The sequence below is a fragment of the Crocodylus porosus genome, unplaced genomic scaffold (genome assembly GCF_001723895.1).
Source record: "Crocodylus porosus isolate Cpor-Errol unplaced genomic scaffold, CroPor_comp1, whole genome shotgun sequence".
Classification (NCBI taxonomy): domain Eukaryota; kingdom Metazoa; phylum Chordata; order Crocodylia; family Crocodylidae; genus Crocodylus; species Crocodylus porosus.
Genome location: NW_017728951.1, coordinates 49,940,239 through 49,958,858, shown reverse-complemented (window position 1 = coordinate 49,958,858; position 18,620 = coordinate 49,940,239). Strand labels below are relative to the sequence as shown.

General features: G+C 41.1%; 1 protein-coding gene across 2 annotated transcripts in view; it reads right to left on the bottom strand.

Annotated features, from left to right (window-relative positions):
• LOC109324360 (pulmonary surfactant-associated protein D-like) overlaps positions 1 to 5,929 on the bottom strand; it is a 12,146-nt gene extending 6,217 nt beyond the window's left edge. Inside the window, exons 1-2 of one of the 2 annotated variants that reach the window (XM_019556351.1) lie at positions 5,815 to 5,929; positions 3,578 to 3,786 (exon numbers count right to left, since the gene is read on the bottom strand). In XM_019556351.1, the coding sequence (XP_019411896.1) occupies positions 3,578 to 3,770 (193 nt within the window). In that variant the 5' untranslated portion in view covers positions 3,771 to 3,786; positions 5,815 to 5,929. Of the gene's footprint in view, positions 1 to 3,577; positions 3,787 to 4,387; positions 4,433 to 5,814 lie in introns of those variants that run through there. The other variant, XM_019556350.1, reaches the window with a different exon arrangement.
• Positions 5,930 to 18,620: the final 12,691 nt, after the last annotated feature.

Here is an 18,620-nt window from a genome sequence, read left to right as displayed (position 1 = left end):
TGGAGGGTTTTAAGAGGAGGTTAGATGAACATCTTGCTGGGGTCGTTTGACCCCAGTATGCTTTCCTGCCATGGCAGGGGGTCAGACTAGATGGTCTGCTCAGGTCCCTTCCGACCCTAGAAACTATGAAACTATGAAACTATGAAACTATGAAACTATGAAACAATGTGATAGGTGCCACACGGGTGCCAAGTTGGGGGGATCCCTGCTACTCCTTGATGCCTGGGGGAGCTCTGTCATCCAGTGAGTACAGAGCTTTAAAAAAGAAAAAGAAAAGCCCCACACTCACTGGTTGCAGCAATGGCAATCAGGGCTTCTGAGGGCTCATGGTAGAACCCCCCCCCGCACAGCGTGTGGCAGAGAGGAGCAGTGGGTATCACTCCTCTGCATGGCACCTGTGTGGCAGCTGCCCCATGGTGCAGGTGCAGCACAGCTCGGCAGGACACTGCATGCTGCCTGGCAGCTGTGGGCACTGGGGATGAGAGGTGTCAGACTTGAGCTGACTGCTAGAGCTGCCCCAGTTCCTAGACAGTGTGTGGCATCCTGCTGAGCCACGCTGCACCAACACTGTGGAGCAGCTGCTGTACGGGTGACAAGAGGAGGGATGATCTACCACAATCCCTCACAGGTCCCAATCACCGCTGCTGCAGCAAGTGCAGAGGATTTGTTTTTTTTTTAAAGTGCTGGGAGGCTGGGACTGGGCAGGGGATGGGGCCAGACAGGGCAGCCACTGGGGCTTCTCCTGCAGCTCCCCCCACCAGTGCAGAGGCAGGCACAGCCAGAGGTTTCATAGATTCATAGATGTTAGGGTAGGAAGGCACCTCAGTAGGTCATCAAGTCCAACCCCCTGCCGTAGGCAGGAAAGAGCGCTGGGGTCAGACAAGCCTAGCTAGGCACTTGTCCACTCTCCTCTTAAAGACCCCTAGGGTAGAGGAGAGCACCACCTCTCCTGGAAGCCCATTCCAGATTATGGAAACCCTTACTGTGAAGAAGTTCTTTCTAATGTCCAACCAAAATCCGCTCTCCGTCAATTGTGGCCATTGTTCCTAGTTACTCCAGGGGGTGCTCTAGTAAATAAAGCATCTACGATTCCCTGCTGCCCTCCCCTCATGAATATATAGGCAGCCACAATATTACCTCTAAGCCTTCTCTTGTAGAGGCTGAAGAGGTCTAGATCCCTCAGTCTCTCCTTGTAGGGCCTTTGCTTCAGGCTTCTGACCATACAAGTGGCCCTCCTCTGGACCCTCTCAAGATTCTCTGCATCCCTCTTAAAGTGCGGTGCCCAAAACTGGATACAGTACTCCAACTGCAGCCAGACCAGACAGATCATGCTAATGCATGATAAAGTGCGGTTAGCCCTGTTAATTGCTTTGTCACATTGACACCTTGTGTTCAGTTGACTCCAAGATCCCTTTCTACTGCTGTGCTGCTGAGAAACACTGTAAGTGCTTCTCCCCCAGCCTGTAAGTGTGTTCGTGGTTCTTTTTTCCCCAGGTGCAGCACTTTGCGTTTGTCTTTGTTGAACTGCATCCTATTTATTCTGCCCATTTTTCCTACCTGTCCAGAACTGCCTGTATCCATTTCCTACCCTCTAGTGTGTTAAATTTGCCCCATAATTTGGTATCATCTGCAAACTTGGACAGGGTGCTCTCCAAGCCTTCATCCAAGTCACTGATGAAGACATTGAGCAGCACTGGTCCAAGGATGAAGCCTTGCGAGACCCCACTGCCCACATCTTTCCAGGATGATATTGATCCAACCACCACCACTCCTTGGGTGCAACCCCTAAGCCAATTTGCCACCCACCTGACTGTATAATCATCTATATCACAGCCTGTCAGTTTATTTATGAGAACAGAATGAGATACCGTATCAAAGGCCTTCTTAAAGTCTAGGTAGATGGCATCTACCTTGACTCCTGAGTCTAAGCATTTTGTGACCTGGTCAGAAAAAGAAACACGGTTAGTCAGGCAGGACCTATCTGCAATGAATCCATGCTGATTTCCTTTCAGTATTATTTCCCCTGCTGGGCTCCCACAAATGTGATCCTTAATGGTTTTTTCTAGAGTTTCCCCCAGGATAGAGGTGAGATTAACTGGCCTACAGTTTCCTGGTTCCTCCCTCCTACCCTTCTTGAGAATAGGAACCACATTGGTCTTTTTCCAGTCCTCTGGGATGTGACCGGAGCACCATGAGTGCTCAGACAGCTGTGCCAGTGGCTCTGCTATGACACTGGCCAATTCCTTCAGCACCTTTGGATGAAGTTCATCCAGGCCTGCTGATCTGAACATATCCATCCCCTCCAAGTGCCCCTTCACTAAGTCTGTGCTAACAGTTGGTGGGCTGGTGTCCCTCCTGTGTTTATCTATGATCCAATTGGGAGATTTGTCTTGGTCTGTATCTAGGAATACAGATGCAAAGAACACACTGAAGAGCTCAACTTTGTCTCCCCTCTCTGTCACCAATTGCCCTATTTTGTCCTGTAGGGGTCCTATGCTACCCTTTGCCTTCCTTTTGCTCCCTATATACCTGAATAAGGACTTTTTGTTGTCCTTAATTTACATTGCCAGCGTAAGTTCTAATCCTGCTTTGGCCTTCCTAACCGATTCCCTGCAAGTGCGAGCCAGGGATGTATACTCCTTCTTGGTAGCTACCCCCTGTTTCCACAGCTTGTATACCTCTTTCTTTGCCCTTAGGCTTTCCTGAAATTCCCTGTTCAGCCCAGGGGGCCACAGGAAAACCTGTAGCTGCCTGGCTGTACCTGCTTCTCCCCAGCTGATCCAAATCTCTGAACCAGCACCGAAACTCTGAAACAGATTCAATCAAATTGAAACAGAACAGTTATCTGAAACACCAAAACGAATCACTGTCCCCCGAAACAGCCAAATCTGAAACCAAAATAAAACAGCCATTTCACATAGCCCTAATACAAAACTGTATAGATCTTTTTTTAAAGTGGGTTGAATGTCTCTTCGATCTCTGCCCCTTCCTGAAGCAATGAGACCTAATAATCTCTTTCAGAATTTATCACTTCCAGCTTCACTACCAGCTCACCTCATGCACTGTCTTGACCACGCAGGTACACATTCCATCCTGGTTTTGGCTATCTCTAAGGAGGATAGGAGCATTTCATTTAAATACTTGTTCTTTTTTTAACCTTTTTGCTGATATTGCCAAGCATGCCAATTAATATAATTGATGCTGAGTACCTTCATCACCATAACATGTGCAGACAAGCTAGCATATCACAGATTACAGCACAATTTTAGCTCATGACACTTTCTGGCACTGCCCATTTAGAACTGCAAGCTTGCAGGTGAAAGGTTCTAGAATTTAGTACCTAATTGTGGAGGATCCAATCCCCTATTATAACATAGATTTATTTGGTCTCTCAGCAAAACTGTTAGCTTTGTCCAGTGCTTAATATTTATAAATAAGAGTTTAAGAATTTCCACACTTTTTTGTGACTGTGGTACAAGTGTTATGGGACTACATGATTTGTAATATGCATCCCTCTTGCTTGTTTCTTAAGAAAAATAGGAGTGGGTAAATGGTAAATAAAGAAATATAGCTATACCTCTATCTCCCTTTTCTCCTTTAAGACCATCTTTTCCATCTCTTCCCGGTAATCCATTCTGAGCAGGTGCACATACAACCAGTGTACATGCATTTGAATCCCATTTTCGGACAACCTGATCAGGATTTGGATGGGTGGTTACCATAGATGACACAAGGACAAAAGTATGGAAAATGGCAAGGAAAGATAGCATTGTTCAAATGTCTATCCTGTAAAGAAAGAAAATAATAGAAAGATATATTGTAAGGACATTTTAAACTGTTTAAGTTGCAATACAACACATTGCCTAGTTATATGTACTAAATGACTATGCAGTAATGACTGTGCAGTCAGTGTTTCATGTAGATGAGGCCACTGAGTCTTAATAATTTATAGGGGTTTTTTTTATATCTCCTTTATGGTGCTTCAGTGATTATGAAAATGCTTAAAAGCATAATTCATCATTTAACGTCTTGAATGTATCTTCTAAGACAAGCATAGCTTTAAACAAACACACAAAAAACCAAACAGCAAATTGTTATGTCCTATCATTCACTTATTACCTAGTTGTTTGAACAAATGTAATCATTATGAATTATATGGAAAAATCCTTTTAAGAAGGTGAATTGGCCTTGATTTTTGTTGAACACTAGTGCACAGGTGCACTAGAAATGTTAGCAGCCAAGCTAGATAAATAAGCATAATTCAAATATTTCCAAAATTCAAATAGTTTAAGAAAACTCTGGTAATACATTTCCTACAAATTCTACATCATTCATCATTAAAGAACAGAATTAAAGGAAGCATTAAATATACCCTCCAGTCACTTACTCTGAAATTTCTGGATTTCTATGGAAGCTGTACCAAGAATATTTTTCTTAGGGGTGGACCCCTTATTTATATGCTCTGGGTTAAGTAACATGAGCTCTGGCTTTACAGGTATGCCAATATACTGGAGTTTCACTTTAGAAGAAGTATTGTGTGTGCTCATTGAAACCATAATCCTAAGAAGGGTAACCACAATAAATAGAACAGCTATTGTTGGAAGTGTAATGGAGGAGGAGCTAAGCTGGCTCCTACAACTTCTCCATGAAGTGCATTAATTTTGTAAGCAAGGCAGGTAGAGTAAGAAACTGACATTTTGGCCTATCTAAATTGCACATAAGTCCGTGACAACCTGGAATTTCACTACCTTATTAATTGGGGCTCACACTACCTTATCAACAAATTAGTATAAAAAATGCATATACACTTGTAGGTTCTTTGAAGATCTTCTTCGATACAGTGTGCTCAAGAAATGAGTTTTTATCTTCTAATGCATATAGTGGTCCTCCCCTTGAATCATTTGATGACTTTATTTTCTCACAGCACTATTACCACATTAGACAGAGCCATGAATAAGGTGCACATTTAACATGAGCTAGCCAATGCATATTTAACTCCTAGTGAAAATAAGGCAATTGCCATTCTAGCACACAAATTAAAATACACACAAGATTCTCTACTGGCATCTACCCTGGCAACTAATGCATGTTAAGTGCCTGATTTAGAATCATAAAATAGTAAGGTTGGCAGTGACCTCGTAAGGTCATCTAGTGTAACCCATTCCTCAAGGCAGGATTATACTGAACTAAACCATTCAACTGCTTGCCTAATCAGTTATTCTCATCCAGGGTGCCACAACAGCCTTTTAGGGGTGCTATGGTGTAGGCACTGCCACCAGTGCTGCCACCGGCACTGCTGCTGCAACCAGGTGGATGTGATGTGTGTACCTTGTGCAGAGATACAGACTAGGATGGGCTATGACTGAAGCATGTGCTCTTGCATTAGGCTATCTGATAAACCTAAAGGAAGCAGTAGAGCATGCTCCTGCTGCAGTTCTGCCAGCTTCACACAAAACACACAGGGCAGTTTCACCTCACTACATTGGTTATGGTGGCACAACCCTGGTTGAGAATCACCAAGGTAAAGTGAAGCAGCAAAACAGTGATTCTCAACCAGGGTGTTGCCAAGTTCAAAAAAGTTACAGAAGGAGTGCCCCAAAAGTAAAAAGTTTGAGAACCACCAGTTGCTAAAAATACACCTTTTAAGTGGTGAAAACAGGGCAAGGCTTGGCTGTCAACGTATTATATTAAAGATAGGCACTAATACAGGGTAAGATATCACACCACAGTATTTTTTATACAGCAGGGCAGATCAGGAAGAACAGTGTTGAAGCTTGGTTTTGCAGTTTATTTTGTTTTGCATAGTTTACATACCCCAAGGCCCCAAACTGAAACTTGTTGTCAAAATTTTGTAGCGTTTGGTGAATTTCCAACTCCAGAGACTGTGAAGGAGTGTTAGATAAACAGGGTGTTTATACACGTGCTTTGGGCGTGGGGGGTGGGTGCTTTAATTACAGAGGCTCATTGAATGAGCTTTAGAAAAAGCCCCGCCCCCATGCCTCACCACCATTTTTAAGCACCATGAGACTGATACATGAGACACCGTAGGCTGCTGAAGCATAGTAATTAATTACCTCATTAATCAAGTCTGCTCTGACTGCTGTAATTACAGTGTGTCAGACTAGCCTCGCTGCTCAGGTATAGGTGCCCATAAAGTCAGTTTCATGAATGCTTTGAAATTTTGGAGTGCTTTTCTATCATGGTACCCATCTGAAGAACTGCTTCTAGTTCATAAATGAGTGAACTGAGTTGGTCACAGCAAGCCTTTAGGCCCATATTAATACATATCAATGATTTTTCATTTGACTAATTCAAAAATCCTGCATAGGAACCAATTCCAGAACAGGGGTTCTGCAGACTACTTTGCAAGACTATTTATTTGTTTTCCTCCCTACCCACCATGTGATGCTTAAGTGTAGCGCAAGAACATGCACAATCCTTCTGCATGAGGAGTGACCCTCAGTTGGCCATCAACAGTTTTTTGTGGCTAAGAAAAGAATCCTTCCAACAAGCACGTAAATAATAATGCAAACTTGAGTAACAATTTTGAGGGAGTTTTGTTCCACTGGAAAAGATCAGCCAAGTCACCATCCCTCCATAGTTTCACTTGCCACATGAAAATTAGGTGTTATCATGAGCTAAACAAATGAACATTTGAGAGGAATTATATTGCTGAAGTACACTAGAATGTTTCTGGAGTGACAATGAAGAAGCAGTATTTGCAATGTTTCAATACCACTTCATGGGGCATCATCACTGACCATAGCTATTAGCCTTAATTCAGTTTCCTGATGGAACAAGTTCTGAAGACAAGTACAGAAAACTAAATAAGAAAGCTCAGTGTTTTTCTTTCTAGCATACTTGTCCATCTGCTGTGGTAAATGAGAAGTAAGGATAACTTTTGGCTTCTGAATTAGTCTGGACAAAATGAAAGATAAATTATAAAATAAATAAGCAAGGGGATGCCTAGGAGATATACAGACAGAGAAATATTCAAGAACTGAATTTCAGTATAAAGATTTCTTTAAACAGCTCCCCATAGTGTGCTATTGCAAATAGCACCATTGTGTCTGAGAATCAGAAAGTGAAGTTGCCAAGAAAATTCAATGAAAATAAAACCAATTAGTAGGCCTGTGTGAAGCAGCTAGCATTAACTTTGGATTTGGATTCAGCTGATTCATTCAATTCAGGAGACGGTGATTCGATTTGGTGATTCAAATCACTGTCCCAAATTGATATGGCTGAATCTGATCAGCCAGGCCCATCCCCTGCTCACTCTCCCAGCCCAGCAATGGCTGCCCCACCCAACCCAGCTATCCCTCACTGCCCCACGCTGCATGGGGAGGCTCTGCATGAGCCCCCTGGCCTCCCCTGCTCCCCCAGTTCCCCTCCCATGGCTGCCCCACCTGCCGCAGCTCCAGCCCTTTAAGAAAAAAAAGAGAAAAACCCTGAATTCACCATTCCTGCCAGTAGGGGGTGATTCCCGCTGCCCCCTGCTGCCCTGAACCATGTGGGAGGCTCTGCATGAGCACCCTGAAGCCCCAAAGCTGCTGCAGGAGTGGTGAGCCCCAGAGTTTTTCCTGGTTTAATTTTTCTTAAAGGGCAGGAGCTGGGCTGGGCAGGGCTGCCATGGGGGGGCTGAAGGAGTGATAGTGGGATCAGGGGGCTCATGCAGAGCCCCACACACAGCATCGGGCAGTGGGGGGAAGTGGCAATCCCCCCCACCTGGCAGCACCCAGGGAGTCGGAGCTTTTTTTTAAAGCACTGGGAGCTGGGGCAGGTGGGGCAGCCATGGGGGCAGGTGGACTAGGGGAGCAGAAGGGGGTCAGGGGGTGCTGGGGGAGCAGGCAGGGGATGGGGCCTGGCAGGGGTTCCCTCACAGTTCCCTTCCCACTCCTCCATCCCCTGCTCCCCCACTCCCTACTTACCAGCTCCGAGTCCGGCTGCAGCTCCCTGCTGCAGCTGGCAGGGACTATCCAAATCATCAAAGCTCTCTGAATCAGAGATTCAGTCACTGAATTGGGCCAAATCTTCTTCAAATTGAATCACTACCCAAAGCTTCACACAGCCCTACCAATTAGCTCATGTTAATTGTCTAAGATGAGTGAAGTGCAAATTATAGAAAGTGAAATTAGGCTTTAATTATTAATTAATTTCTTCTTAGCTAAGGTGTTATTAAGATTTATTATTAAGGAAATAAGTCAGATCCTCCCTAGGTGTACATCACCGTGAGTCGATGGAATCAGGGAATGTATATCTATTGACATCAGCTGAGAATCCCTGTTGCTTAAGAGCAAAACGCTGAACTGCAACATAGGTGAGCTGAAGTCTAATGTGGAGTTGTACAATATCAGAACACTTCTGCATTTCTGTTGGAAAATTATATCTTGCATTTTACTCTTTTTTTTAATCCTGTACTTGAGTATTTATAATTTTCACAAAGATAATTTTTTATTTGCTTAACACCTTCCAGTTAGGTTTATTTAATGCAACTCTAAAGGAGATTAATTTAAGCCACAAAATTCAGATATGTATAGAGATTTCAATCCATTACATTTTGAAGACTTTAGGTTCAGCCCATTATGCAGATGGAAGTCAGGTGCAAAATGCAAATATAAATTCAAGTTCATATTTCAGCCTTGGGATCAACAATACTTGCCAGCACGCACAATTTTGGTTTGGGTTTTTAAGGACTATGTTTTGGACTGTCCAGAACAGAGATTTTGGCTTTGGTCCATCCCTCAGCAATGTATTTAAAGCACTACAAAAATTTAACTCTTGTCACATGGTGATCTTAAGCAAACAAGAGAAAAACATGAAAAATGAGAGCATATATTGAGTATATATTATGCAATTATGTTCCACTAAGTAGCAGAGCTTTAAGAGGTCATTTGCCATTGTTTTCAGTGGTAGATGTGTCCCCAAGAAACATTTAAAGAAATTAAACTTTATATATATGAAGGTTAATTACAGACCATATGTTTGAAGAACTCAGTTGCATAAAATAATGGGTCAATTGCATCATTTAAATTTGGGAAAACATATGAGAGTTTTTTTATCCAACTCTGTGAATTTGGTCCAGTTAATTTCTGGTTTGGTACAGTGCCTTTTGGAATCCTGTTGTTATAATACCTATATGATAGAATACATTATTTTTCCCAGGTATTCCCTATGGGAAAGATAACAATGTGAAAAACAATTTACTCTCTTCTACACAAAATCACTCTACGAATTCTGAGTAGGTACTTTATTGACATTGAAAAATATAGCTAATTATCCAGATTCAGATACAGAGGTGTGTTTTCTTTGTTTTTTGGGGGGTTTGATAATTTTTAATCCATAAAAAAATATAAACCATGATATGTAGTTTAACAAAGGCCCTTCTACATATTTCTCTAGGCAGGACTGGATTAACCCTTTAGTGGGTCCTAGGCAAACAAACTCGAGAGCCTCTACTTAATACTGTATATTTCTATTACTTTTTTTCACTCAATAATTATGTAAAATAAACACACCTGTGCCCCTTCTTCACTTAAGGCCCTAGGGATGTGCCTAGTTTAGCTATGCATTAACCTGTCCCTGTCTCTAGGCTTTCTATTTCACATTCATCAAGTAACATCACTTATGTTGTCAGAGTTCTGATTGGACTAAAAGATTTAAGAAGTTCAATTATTTATTCATTGGAGATCTTTTATTCACCTCTACTTTTTTAACCATATAATGGTGCTAGCAAGGAAATATAATAGCAAAAATTTCATATTGAGGTCATCATTTTGCATAATATTATAACTGGAGAGACTTTAAATATTCTCTTTTATGCATATATCTCATGGGAAGAGCACTCAGCCAAATCTGATAGGTTGCAATGCTTCCTCACAAGTATTGATGAGCTTTATTTGTCTCAAGAAGTCTATGGACCAACAAGGGACAAAGTGCTGCTGGACCTGGTACTGGCCAAAGGGGTGATCTAGTCAGTGACCTGAGAATTGAAGGGAAGCTGGAAGACAGTGACCATGAGTTGATCAATTTCTCTATTCACTACAAAGCTGGCAATTCAGTCAGCAATATGGAAGTCCTTGACTTTAGAAAGGCCAACTTCCACAAGCTTAGGAGGCTAGTTGTTCAGGCCCTGAGAAACCGCAATCTGGCAGGGAACAATGTCCATGATGAATGATCACTCCTCAAGGATGCAATCCCTGACAAGGGAAGTCCATTGCAAACTGTGGAAAAAGTAGCAAAAGGGCTGGATGACCCCCTTGGTTCAACAGGGAACTCAAGGACCTCCTGCACCTAAAAAAACAAGCTTATAAAGGATGGAAGATGGGCAACATCACTAAGGGGGAATACTCATCACTAGCCTGCACCTGTAGGGAGCAAACTAGGAAAGCCAAGTCTGAAATCAAGCTCGAACTGGCCACTCAAATTAAGGACACCAAAAAGTCCTTCTTCAAATATGTGGGAAGTCAGAAAAAGAATAATGGTAACATTGGGTCCTTACTAAACCAAGTGGGGCAGCTGATAACTGACAGGGAAAAGCCAGTCTTCTTAATGACTGCTGTACGTTGGTCTTCCATCAGCCCAGTGGGATCACCCTGCCTGATAAGAGGCAGTATCAGCAAGGGAAAGGCAAATCTGCAACTATCATTACCACTGATTTTGTGAGGGAACACAGGCTGGACATCCACAAATCAGCCAGCCAAGATGGAATGCATTAAGGGAGAAGGGAAGATCTAGGGAACTATAGGCCAGTTAGCTCGATCTCAATCCCTGGAAAGATCCTGGAAAAAATCATTAAGGAAGCCATTACCAACATCCTAACAGAGGGTAATATTCTGAGAGATAGCCAACACGGCTTCGTGGCGGGTAGATCTTGTCTGACCAACCTGATTTTCTTCTGTGACCAGGTGATACATCACCTGGACAAAGGAGAAGAGATGGATATCACATTCTTGGACTTCAAGAAAGCCTTTGACCTGGTGTCCCATGATGTCCTCATGGAAAACTTGGGAAACTGTGGCCTAGACAATTTCACGGTCCTATGGCTGGGGAACTGGCTCCATGGACAGACCCAGAGAGTGATAGTTGATAGAGCTAAATAAATGTGGTGCACTGTAATCCCCAGGGCTCCGTTCTCAGACCAGTACTCTTCGATGTGTTTATAAATTATCTGGACTCAGGCATTATACCTGGACTGGCTAAGTTTGTTGATGACACTAAACTATGGGGAAGTGCAGCCACCCCAGAGGATAGGCTGGCAATCCAGGCTGACCTCGACAGGCTTACAAGGTGGGTGAATCAAAACCTGATGGCATTCAATACCAAGAAATGCAAGGTAATCCACCTTGGGAGAAAGAACCCCTACCACACTTATAGGCTCAGCAGTGCTATGCTAGCTAGCACCAGGTCCAAAAGAGACTTGGGGGTCGTGATTCACCACAAGATGAACATGAGCCACCAATGTAATACCGCAGCCAGCAAAGTAAACAAAACTCTGGCCTGCATCTTCCGATGCATCTCAAGCAAGACTCAGGAAGTCATCCCCCCACTTTCCTCAGCTTCGGTGAGACCACAGCTGGAATATTCAGAAAGGATATGGAGGAGCTCGAGAGAGTTCAGAGGAGAGCCATGCAAATGATTAGAGGACAAGAGAGCAGGCCTTATGAAGAGAGGCTGAGAGACATGGGACTCTTCTGCCTGGAAATCGCAGGCTCAGGTTTTACTTGGTGGCAGCCTATAAGTACATAAGGGGTGTGGGAACTGGGAGAATGTCTTTCACCAGGATACCCCATGGGAAGGCAAGGTCCAACAGTCACAAACCCCTGGAAGACTATTTTAGGCTGGACATAAGAAAAAGCTTCTTTACCATCTCAGTCCCCAGGGTCTGGAATAGTCTCCCTCAAAGGTGGTGCAGGCACCTACTCTGGATTCCTTTAAGAAACCCTTGAATGTCTATCTTGCTGGGATCGTTTGACCCTTGCTGACCTGATGATCTTGCAAGGTCCCTTCCAGTCCTAATGTCTATGAAACTTAATGTCTATGAAATCTATATGTCTAGATGTCTAGAACATAACTTGCAACAAACATATGGATGGTTGCAGAAATTGGTATAATTTGGATATGAAACCATTCACCTCCAACCCCCCCCCCCAATTTAAATGCAGCCCAAATGCACAATGACTAAACATTCTTATTACCAGACATATTTAAATTAATTGATTAAAGATAGCGTCAAGCAGTCACATAATAAAACCACTGGCTTACGTCATATCTCTATACTGAAGTCAAAGTCAAAAGACAAAGTGCTGTTGCCAGTGTCCTGCTGATGTCTCTATTGTCTAAATAAACAGAAAACCCCAACTTCTAGGAGTGCAAGCGAGCATTATATTTAAAGAGGTTATAAGAATTCATATTTAGACAAGGTGCTGAAATGAATAGGAGTTCAGGGTACAGGAGTCAAGTACTGTTCAGCCACTTATCTCCATTTCAATCTTTCCCATGTTCAAGTACAGTGAACCATGAATTAAAGCAATTCAAGCCTTGTATGTTCCAGGCTCTTCCCTGGGATTCATTATTCTTTTTGTAAAAAACATAGTACTAGATATATTATTGAAATTTAATACTTGAGCCTTCAGTACAGCATTGTTAGGCTTGATAATAAACTATATCTATAATAAACTGTAAAACAAACTGTTCACGCAGGAACATGATGTGACCTTTTTTTTTGGTGTTGTGGCAATTATTTAAACTTCATGAAAAGATACTATAAAATATTTCTCCAAACCTTACTCAAGTGCTTGCACTTTTCAAACCCTGTCATCGGTTATTTTAGAGTTCCAATATCCAGAATAATGATTTCTGATACTCTGTCTTGTGAGATTCAGAATACAGTTTTGTACAGAATATAGTAAAACAGAATACAGTAAAACACATGCTAACACATCCATACAGAAATCAAGTGCTTTGTTAAACTTGGAGTTTTGGATGACTGACTTTCACAGATTACACTCCATGCAGTGTACATAGCTTGGATGGAGCGCCCAAGCTATGTACACTGATACATCGGTCCAATATTGGATTGGCACCAACATAAAAAAAATTGACTATATTGGAAATCAGCCTGATGTGGCCAATAAATGCCCGTGCCTGCACGCAGCTGCAGCACAGCATGCAAGCAGTGAGGAGCAGAGCCCGGCAGCTTGGAGAGCTGAGTGCAGCTGGTAAGTCCATTGTAGTGAAAGGGGAGGGCAGGGGTGTGGCGGGGCAGATCAATGCCCCCTGCGGTGAGGGAGCAGTGAGGATGAGGCTGGGGCAGAATTGCAGTGTGTATTTACTGTTCCTTTGGAAACAAAGTGTTTTGAATACCTGCAAGATATATAAAATGGCTGTATTAAATAAAATTGAAGCTTACTTTTTTGATTATGAAAAAGAGAATCTCATGACAACCCTTATAGCTCCTATTCCAATTATTAAATTAGAAGCCACCCTGCAAGAGGGCATTAACAAGGAGGTACAAAGCATCCTTGGAATGCTGAGGGACTATGAGTTAACCTGAATCTGGAGGGCATCTGAGAGACTTTAAAATCTCATTTTAAATGGTTAAAGATAATGTCCTTTTGGCAAGAAACAGAAAGTAGAAAATCCTCAGTTTGCTAGGAATAAGACTACAAGGCTAGGTTAGAGGGCAGGTAGAATAAAAAGCAATTAATTTAAAAAAGTATGCAAATCAAAGTTTACATACTGGAGATATCTCAAACTCAAAAACAAGATTGGAAAGCTTTGCAAATAAAAATTAGAGCATATGAATCTTGAAACAATTCAGGATAAGACTAGGTTATGACAGAACATCATTACTCAGAGATACTAGGGGTTGTTTCTCCTATAGAAGATTAAAAGATAATAGAGCCAGGTAACAAAATGTAAACACTTGTGGTCAATTACATTTATCATATACCCTTGGTAGCCCTGACTATGTTTTATGCACTGGAACCTCTACATTGATATAAATTCCATCCTTCTGACTATTTACAAACATTTTCTCTCCAAATAAAACATAAAAACTCACAAACAAACCTTACCTGTGGGCCCCATACCGCAATTTCTGAGTGTTTGATTTTTCATTACAGAATTTTAGATATTCATTCTTTGTACATAAGCTTAATTAACTGTTAACATTAATTAATAGAAATCTGCAAACCTAACTCATTTTTGAGCAACTTGGTTATCACCTCAGCATCAGCCCATTCCCTGAAAGAACACATGGACGCACGCAAACATTTTTTGTCAGTTAGCCCTCTTCTTTTAATATAAACTCTATCTAATATGCCAAAACAAACAACTGGGACTAGGAACAGAAATTACACGTAAATCAGTATAAGTGATCAGATAGCAGTTCATATCTGTAACACAACAAAAGTTCAATGCACATAAACCACTTTCATAATGGCCAAAACTGGTTTAAGATAACCCTGGATGCAGCATCAGATTTAACTGATTTAAGTTAAATCATTTTATTGAACTTCCGTCCCAGATGCCCTCCAGATTCAGGTTAACTCATAGTCCCTCAGCATTCCAAGGATGCTTTGTACCTCCTTGTTAATGCCCTCTTGCAGGGTGGGTGGGCTAGCCTTGGCCCAAGCTGTCTGCTCCAGCTGAACAGGGAGGCATGCTTTAGCACCCTCTGGCTTCTGGAATCAAAACTGAATGTCTGGTCATTTGTTTATTGGTTCAATCTATGCAGCTCAGCTCAGTTAAATTGATTTCAATTTAATTCAGTTCAATTCATTAAGGTTTCTGGCTAAATGCCATACTTCCAAAAATTACATAACACACATATGACCATAATATAATTAAGTTCAAACAAAGTAACCGAAATACAAACATTATCCTAAAAATAGAGCCCACCAATATACAAACATTATTAATATAAATATAATAGTAAATCAAGATATTAATCTAAAATATTGTTGTACATAGATCCACAATTGAGACAATAAAATCAAATCTAATGTTATAATGTATCACTCATATCAGTAATAAAGGATATTTAACTCTAATTGCCTCAGCCTTATAAACAAAAATCTATACAGCTCAGACTAATTTGCAAAGCTTGAATTGATTCAGCCTCAGGCTTTTTAACTGTCTGTACTTAGCCTGGGAGGAGGAACTCAAGGATATAACAGCTACTTATGGTGTGACATATGCTGACCCCAGATGCAGTTAGATGCACCCTTGAGGTGCACTCCTGGGGGTCTTCTCACTCCTGCAGGAGTGCCCTCTCACTTCCCCTCCACCTCTGCTGTCTGCTACTTAACCACTGACAGACTGAGATGTTGACCCATGGTGCCCCAGCTTTATCCACCTCACCTAAATCTTAGCAGCTCTTAGCAGAGGGGATTTTGACAGCTGGAGGAATCCCACCTTTGGTCATGAGTTCAGAACAGACAGATCCCCTGCTTCTGTGGAAGAGGTCTGCCTCTATGGTCAAATAAAATCACATTTACCGTGACAATACTAAGTTGTACGGTGTAACAACAAAATTTATTTAAAAGAGAAAAACAGGATCAAACATAAATCACTAAACATATACTGAAATGCATACAGAGATATAAGAATAACTAAACAAAGAAAATATCAGAACAATAATCTGATTTTAGCCCATGTCTTACACCTAAGGTTGCAGCTCAACAGGTTTGAGAGCAGCTTCTACCTCTGACCTTCATGTCAGGGCCTCCTCCAAATTCTCCTCTCAGCCTACTGGCTGAGGGCCTAAAGTCATTCCCTGTGCCTGGGAATAAATCTGAGACCCACTTGCTGACATGGCACGACTTATTTTGCTAGGCACATACATTATCCACAAAGTTCTTGAGGAGCCCATACTATGCAAAAACTTTCTGCCTCCCAAGTTCCTATGTTCAAGAGATCTGAAGACTTTTCTGATTAAATTATGACCAGGAGAATATTTCCATCCATTCAGGCATCCAAAGTATACGATCTCTCACCTAATTTCTACCTGTGAAACATGTTTCTCCTTGAATAGCCTCCTCACAGATGCGAGTCAATAGCATCTCTCTGTTTAAAATGTAAGTTTGTCATTGTATGGAAGGACCTGACTCACCTGCTTAGGACCATGACTGCAAAGGTCTGTTTGCATGGCTATTTAGGGTACTCATGTTGGGTGCTAATCAGGAGTCCTTGTTTTCCCTGTTTAAAAATTGCAAATTCTCTCACTAAAAACCCCCAAATCTAAGTTTTTCCATGATTAAAATGAAACGCCACTATACACACCACATTCACACATATGCATATATATATATATATGTATGTATCAGTTAAGCACAATGTTTTATTTATATATTTACAATTTTAAAACAATTTGGAAGCCCACCGGGACCTCAATCACTATAATAACATAAATTCTAAATACCTATAAATTTTGGCATTTGATTTTGGGCTTTTTACCATGGAAAATCAGAGCCACGCCCCCAGACATGGGTCCAGCTCCAGGTGTCCCCCTTCACTGCTTTGTGGCACTGAGCAGCCCTGATATGCCAGTGCCTTGCCCATGCCATTGCCCCTCACTCCCAAACAACAGCCTCCCAGCCAAGTCTTCCCAGTTACCTAAATGATAATAATGTTCACTGAATGGTAATCAAAGTCACATAGTGGCATTTTAGTTAATAGGTTGACATGCCTCTCAGCACACAGCATCTACTGGATCAACAAGATTGTTACATTAACTAGGTCTTTGTTACATTAAATAGATCTAATGGAAAACATACATTAAGAATTTAGGAAGTGTATAATATACTACTTACTATATGTTTATCAGTGAATCCAATCAAAGAGCAGAGGGAAATTTTGCTCTGGACAGATGACTCTTAATGATTCTTAATTTTTCATTAGGAATTCTCTTTGTGTTTTCTCAAAGGACAACTAAGGAACACAAATGCTTTCAAAATAACAGCTGAGTTTTCCTTTAAAATACAATCTTTACTCAAAGATAAGATGCCTTTGAAAAGCTCCCTTTGCCCAAAACAATATCAGAAGTAAACTCCCAGCAGAGCACCTAATGGGACCCAGCCTTACCTAAACAATAAATGCAAGATCTGTCAGCTCATCTCTGCTACCACAACAATTAACATTCCCCACAACAAAGTCATCAAAATGCTTGGATCACATATATGTTTACTCCATAAACAAGTACATGAAAGTGGGGGGGAAAAAACTACACACCAGAATGAATGATCCCTGGAAAATGATAAAGAACAGAGACACTGAAATAGGAGAACTTTTATTTTATTTTATTTTATTTTATTACAGAAAATACCACTCCCTGTCTGATCTATCACTTCTCTTGATAAAGAAAATATATCCAACACCTTTGAAAGGTGGCCATGCAAAGAAAAATTCAGTAGCTTAGTGGACACTAAGTTCCAGGAACTTTACATAGACAATTACTTTATGGTGCATTATAATCTACCTGATACTCAATAATAGAATAATAGAATCAAGGACCTGAAGGGACCTGTAAGATCATCAAGTCTTGTCCCCTGCCATGGGCAGTTGGTTATTGGGCTCAAAAGAGCTTAACAAGGTACTTGTGCAGCCTCCTTTCAAACACCTCCAAGGATGGTGATTGCATCAGCTCTGCTGGGAGCATGTTTTGTCTCCACAGGTGATTATAACCCATCATCAGGTTTTCATTGCATTCCTCTTGACTGTGGACTACCTACCTGATAATTTCTCCTGGCTTTTTTTAACATATTTTATTTACACACAGAATTTTTATGTACATATGGAGTTTTACACATTTTTATTTACATACGGATTTTTTGTTCCATCTGTTACTTAGCTCTGCTGTGTCTGCCTCTCTCCTAGAGACCTGAGAAATTGTACTGGGATGCCCAAAAACTTGTCTATGACACAAATCCACAGAAATGAGTTCAGCACACTGGAACACATTGGGGCACTTTCAGGTTGAGTAAGGGCATTAGAACATGGCCCTTATACTATGTGCAACTGGGTGAAATTCTTTGGCAAAACTTTTTTTTCATTACCAGAAATGCATACTAAAATTAACTGATATTGATTGCAAATTAAAATTGCATTTATCAATTAGTTTCAGACAAAAAAGAAGACATTTTAAAAGTCTAAATGTCTAATTTTAGCACATCTTTAAAAAGTCATTTCGTTTTGAAATTGATTAAAGTCTAAGAAGCATTGCTTCAAAGTACTTTTATTTTCTAGTTTTTCAGATCAGCAAGCAAAACAAAAATATAATTATTAATATGGCTATAATCAAATACTTGTAGAATACCCTCTCCAATACCTATGATATGGTACTGAAAAACAATTATTATATTGTTGTGTTCTCTCTGTTATACATCCTGCCATCTTCCATTTGTGCATGAATGTATGTATTTGTACATGCATACACACATTTAAATTAATACTCAGTGTACAAATTGTAAAAGAAACCAGGAATTATACAAAGCTGTGGTCTTTAGGAAGAGTAGGCCCATAAAATCAAGAAAGTATCTCTGAGGAAAGATGTTGCTGAACTGATGTTGCTGTAATGATCCAGGAATGACATGAGGCAAAACTTCTTGTGAGTAGTACCT